The sequence below is a fragment of the Glycine max genome, chromosome 9 (assembly GCF_000004515.6).
Source record: "Glycine max cultivar Williams 82 chromosome 9, Glycine_max_v4.0, whole genome shotgun sequence".
NCBI classification, from domain to species: domain Eukaryota; kingdom Viridiplantae; phylum Streptophyta; class Magnoliopsida; order Fabales; family Fabaceae; genus Glycine; species Glycine max.
In genome coordinates this window covers 35,198,033-35,202,435 of record NC_038245.2, presented here as the reverse complement: position 1 = coordinate 35,202,435, position 4,403 = coordinate 35,198,033, and the positions used below count along the sequence as shown (strand labels likewise).

Genomic DNA, 4,403 nt, shown 5'->3' with positions numbered 1-4,403 from the left:
CAAAAAGATCAATAGAACTAAATTTTGTCGAGAATAAGAAACGTAGCTTCACTGCCATATTAAACTATGACATAAAAAACATCATGCTTAACTATGTGTGCGGACCCAGTAGGAGCAATCTTTTGTTTTCTTTCAAACATAAAGTGACACGCGGAAGGATGTCGCAGGTAGTTTGTAGCAACAGGTCCTCCATTGATAGCGGGCACTGCTTGACTAGTGGTAGTAACCAAACTTAATTCGTCATCATCACGGCCATCATAAAAACCTAGCTCACACGGCTCAACTTGCATCATGTCTTAATTAACTATTATCATGGGGTGAATCAATTGATCTGACGGTCAGCTTAATTAATTAAAAGTCTTAAATTTAAATTTTAAATATATAATTATTAAATTTTTAAAAGAATAACTTATGTCTATGATTATTTTATTCAACTCAAATAAAATTATTTTTAATAAGAAAATATTTATAGTCATAACAAAAAAGTTATTATATATGCAATATCAATTTTTACATAATAAATTAACTAAAAATAGTTCTAATTTTCATCATGGAATGCACGGATTATTTCACACACAATTGTTTAACTTAATTAAATTGATATATTATTGTACTTAGTTACTTTTGTTTTGTTTTTTATAAAAAAAATCTATTTATTTTTATATTTTACAAATATGGATTTAAAAACCATTTTCTTTATAAAAGAGACAAAAAAAATATCATTTTTATTGTAATAAAAGCATTTGAATTATATTATTCTAGTATATATTTTATACTAGTATAATTTTATTTTTATAATTTATCATTCATATATCATTTCATGCTACTTTCTCATTTCTTTTTTAATTATAAATAGTATGTTCAACAGAAACGTGTTATGTGTAATCAAAATTTTCAAAGCATTTTCATGTCATGCCGGTTAAATCAAACTTCTGTAAACAACTAAACTACTGTTCTTTGTTTTCCGCTCTTTTGATTCGTATTGAAAAGTCCACCTTCTATAAAATATCCCTTTCCATCACTTAAGAAAGGAATAAAATTGTCCTTGAAGAATCCGCTATAAATACCCTCATTAACTAACCATAAATAAAGCATCACAGCAATCCTCCAAGTATATACAAAAGCACAACCAAACTTCCAAACTCCCAAGCTAGAGTTTTGGCCTATTATCCCAACGATCTTCTTCTGCTTGAGCCATGGCCCTTAACATTTGCTTGAGATTTTTGGCACTAGCTGCCCTTGCATTTCTCGTCACAATACAAGGAACTCTTGGTAAGTTTCTAAAACCAATAAACTTCTTAATTAAATATTCATTTACGGGTTCCAGCATATTCTATCCATGCTTGATTTAATTAATATATATATTTCTGATAGAAAGCTGTAAGAAAAGAGTGACTATTTTTTCAATATCGTGAATCAAACACGAATTTGATTTTCATCCCAACATTGTACATTCAGCCGTGCAAAAAAAACAAAAACAAAAAGATTGAATATTCAAATGAGATCCTTGTATACATAGAAAAAGAGTGTCAGTCATTGAAAAGCCAGAATATAACTCATATATATTTTTCGAAGTATATATATATATATATATATATATATATATATATATATATATATATATATATATATATATATATATATATATATATATATATATAATTGTTGAAAAGGGGATTGCATGCAGTTTTAGTGTTGTTTTCTCATCAGTAGTAGATTGGAGATATCCCTCAATAAACTATCTTGATATTTAATGCAAATACTTATATTGTAAAGATTACCAACATTAAATTCTAGTTTTGACTAAAAGAATTATCAATATATCTAAAATCCCTTAAAAAAATCAATATATCTAAAACATTGTACCTAAGTTTATCGTCAAAAAATGATTAACTACGAAGACATTTAATTAAAATCGTGGGTAAATTTTACATCGTACCTGTTACACATTTCTTTCATTTAAGGAAGTTAAATTGTAGATCCATATTTCAAATTACTATATGATACGGGAATTTTCTGCACCAATCTAACACGTACAAACTCACGTGTTTACATATTATTTGATTGAAATGTTAAATTTTAAAAAATAAAAAAGTAAATCTTGACGGAATTCAAAAGTTTTGCAGTATTATATAGCTTTTGATATACATATATACAAATTCTTAACAACAAGCATTTCCCTTTCAAAACATGGTTTTAGCATCTCTAATCTCTAATGCATACATTGTAATGATGAAATTCAGGAGAGACATTAGAATGCGAGAATTTGAGCCACGACACGTGCGCATTTGCGGTGTCATCGGAAGGGAAACGGTGTGTGCTTGAGAAGCGTGTGAAGAGGACAGGGGAAGAAGCTTACACGTGCAGGACTTCGGAGATAGAAGTTGAAAAACAAATTAAGGGGCATATTGAAAGTGATGAATGCATAAAGGCTTGTGGGTTGGACAGAAAATCCTTTGGAATTTCATCGGACTCACTTATGGAACGTGGCTTTACACAAAACCTTTGTTCCCCTCAGTGCTACCAAAGCTGCCCCAACATCGTTGACCTATACTTCAACCTTGCTGCTGGTGAAGGTAAACATGTCAGCCATTGTCTAATTACACATACACACAAAAAAAAAAAAAAAAAAACCACGCTATTGCTAACCATTCTTCAAAAAGTAATTGGCCAAGAATCAATCTAATTCTATATTATAAATTAAAATGCATTACTTGAAATGGAGAAATCCAACTAATTAAGAATGATCGTGTAGTTAATTTCGTTGACAAAGACTAACTATCAACAAAATTAAAAAATAGTTGATCATACTGATAATAGTTACAGAAAAAAAAAATACAAAACTTGAAGTGGGAGACTTTTATTCTCTTCACTCTTTGAATCAAATATTTATAATATTTTTTTCTCTATTTTAAATGTGTACTTAATTAACTTACTGTTCTTCAACTAACAAAACAAATTCGCCTTGAATAGATCAAACTATCGTTTTTTAATTTATATTTGATCTTCTTAATTTTTATTTTAATTTATTATATTTGATTTCTATCTCTTAGTTGAATTTCAATATTTGAAAAAAATTTCCTTTTTGATTCTTTTACATTTACAAATATAACTACCCTCACTAGACCCCAAGCCTAATTACAAACTAATCCATATTATGTATACATGGGCGTTTCAAATTGTGGACCATATACCATATAATGCACAAAACGGCACAGCATCGGACTGCGTCGGGCATTACAGATTTCATTCGAATATTATTCTTTATTCTGTCTCTATCTTTATTTAATAGATTTAAAGGGTATTATGAAGGATATGAGAGGGACTTTACTACTTTAGGATATAGTAGTGAGTTGGAAATGAAGGAATTAAATGTGAGATTTGAGTTAAGGGAGAAGAGTCTAGAAAATGTATGTGACATTTTTAATGTTTTGTGCATAAATTAAATTCACGTTGAGACGGTTGCATTAATCATTATTACAATCACTATTTTTTTTGGTAATGTTTACAATCACAATTTAATTTGAAACACTGAACGAAATCATGTTAATTAAAAATTCTCTATTAATTTTAAGTTTTGTCCTTGATGTATACACAGGTGTGTTTCTTCCCAAATTGTGTGCAGCAAAAGGTGCAAATGCACGTCGACAAATGGCTGAGATCAAAAGCTCTGGTATCGTGGCACCAGGACCAGTGCACTCTCTTCAATTTACCGCAATTTCTCCACAACCTTTTGATGCTGTGGAGCTCGCAGATGAACCTGCGGTTGCTCCATTCCCGCAATACTAAGTACTAGTAATTTTCTTAATGCATGCAAGAAATAATTAAAATGAGTGTATTTGATACTTAGTGGGTGTTTAGTTTGTAATAAGGATGTTGCGCCGCACACCAATATGTAGCTACGTAGGGGGTTTGGAATGTGTCATTAGTTTATGTATTCTGTTGTACAAAATTTTAATGCTGAAAGTGGTCTCTCAGACTCTTCGCATTGAAAATGAGTCTAGCTAGCTAGCTTTCATTGTTTTTGTTGGTTAATATATAGTGATTGCTATTTGATTGGTTTGAATAGTAATCAACTCGAATTCTTTATATACATGGTTAAGAATTTAAATTTGAAATTCAACTTTTAATTCTTCATCCTTATATGAAATTCAAGGTTAGTCTTTCAATTATCTTTTGATTGGTCTTAGTCTATCAATTTTGTTTGTTATTATTTTTAGTCACTTTCAAAAAAAAATCACCATTAAGTAATGATACAACTTTTCATTTAGGTTATGATGTATAAATCACTTGCAAAAATGTTTTCGGTTTGAAATATTTTTTTAGCAATTTTAAGGTATTACAATTTTTTCAAAAAGATTTAAAAATTTGGAAAAAAAAATAGAAAAGGATATATGATAAAA

General features: G+C 29.3%; 1 protein-coding gene across 1 annotated transcript; it reads left to right on the top strand.

Annotated features, from left to right (window-relative positions):
- Positions 1 to 1,078: 1,078 nt before the first annotated feature.
- On the top strand, positions 1,079 to 4,118 carry LOC100778782 (uncharacterized). Its single transcript, XM_006587251.4, has 3 exons — positions 1,079 to 1,272; positions 2,244 to 2,576; positions 3,599 to 4,118. Exons 1-3 carry the CDS (start codon positions 1,197 to 1,199, stop codon positions 3,787 to 3,789), a joined length of 600 nt encoding a protein of 199 aa, XP_006587314.1. The 5' UTR covers positions 1,079 to 1,196; the 3' UTR covers positions 3,790 to 4,118.
- The last annotated feature ends 285 nt before the right edge of the window (positions 4,119 to 4,403 follow it).

Bases quoted from the DNA above. Each gene is read 5' to 3' on its own strand.
- LOC100778782 (XM_006587251.4), top strand. From the start codon at position 1,197: ATGGCCCTTAACATTTGCTTGAGATTTTTGGCACTAGCTGCCCTTGCA. The intron at 1,273-2,243 runs GTAAGTTTCTAA...GATGAAATTCAG, and splicing joins CACAATACAAGGAACTCTTG to GAGAGACATTAGAATGCGAG. The intron at 2,577-3,598 runs GTAAACATGTCA...ATGTATACACAG, and splicing joins CAACCTTGCTGCTGGTGAAG to GTGTGTTTCTTCCCAAATTG.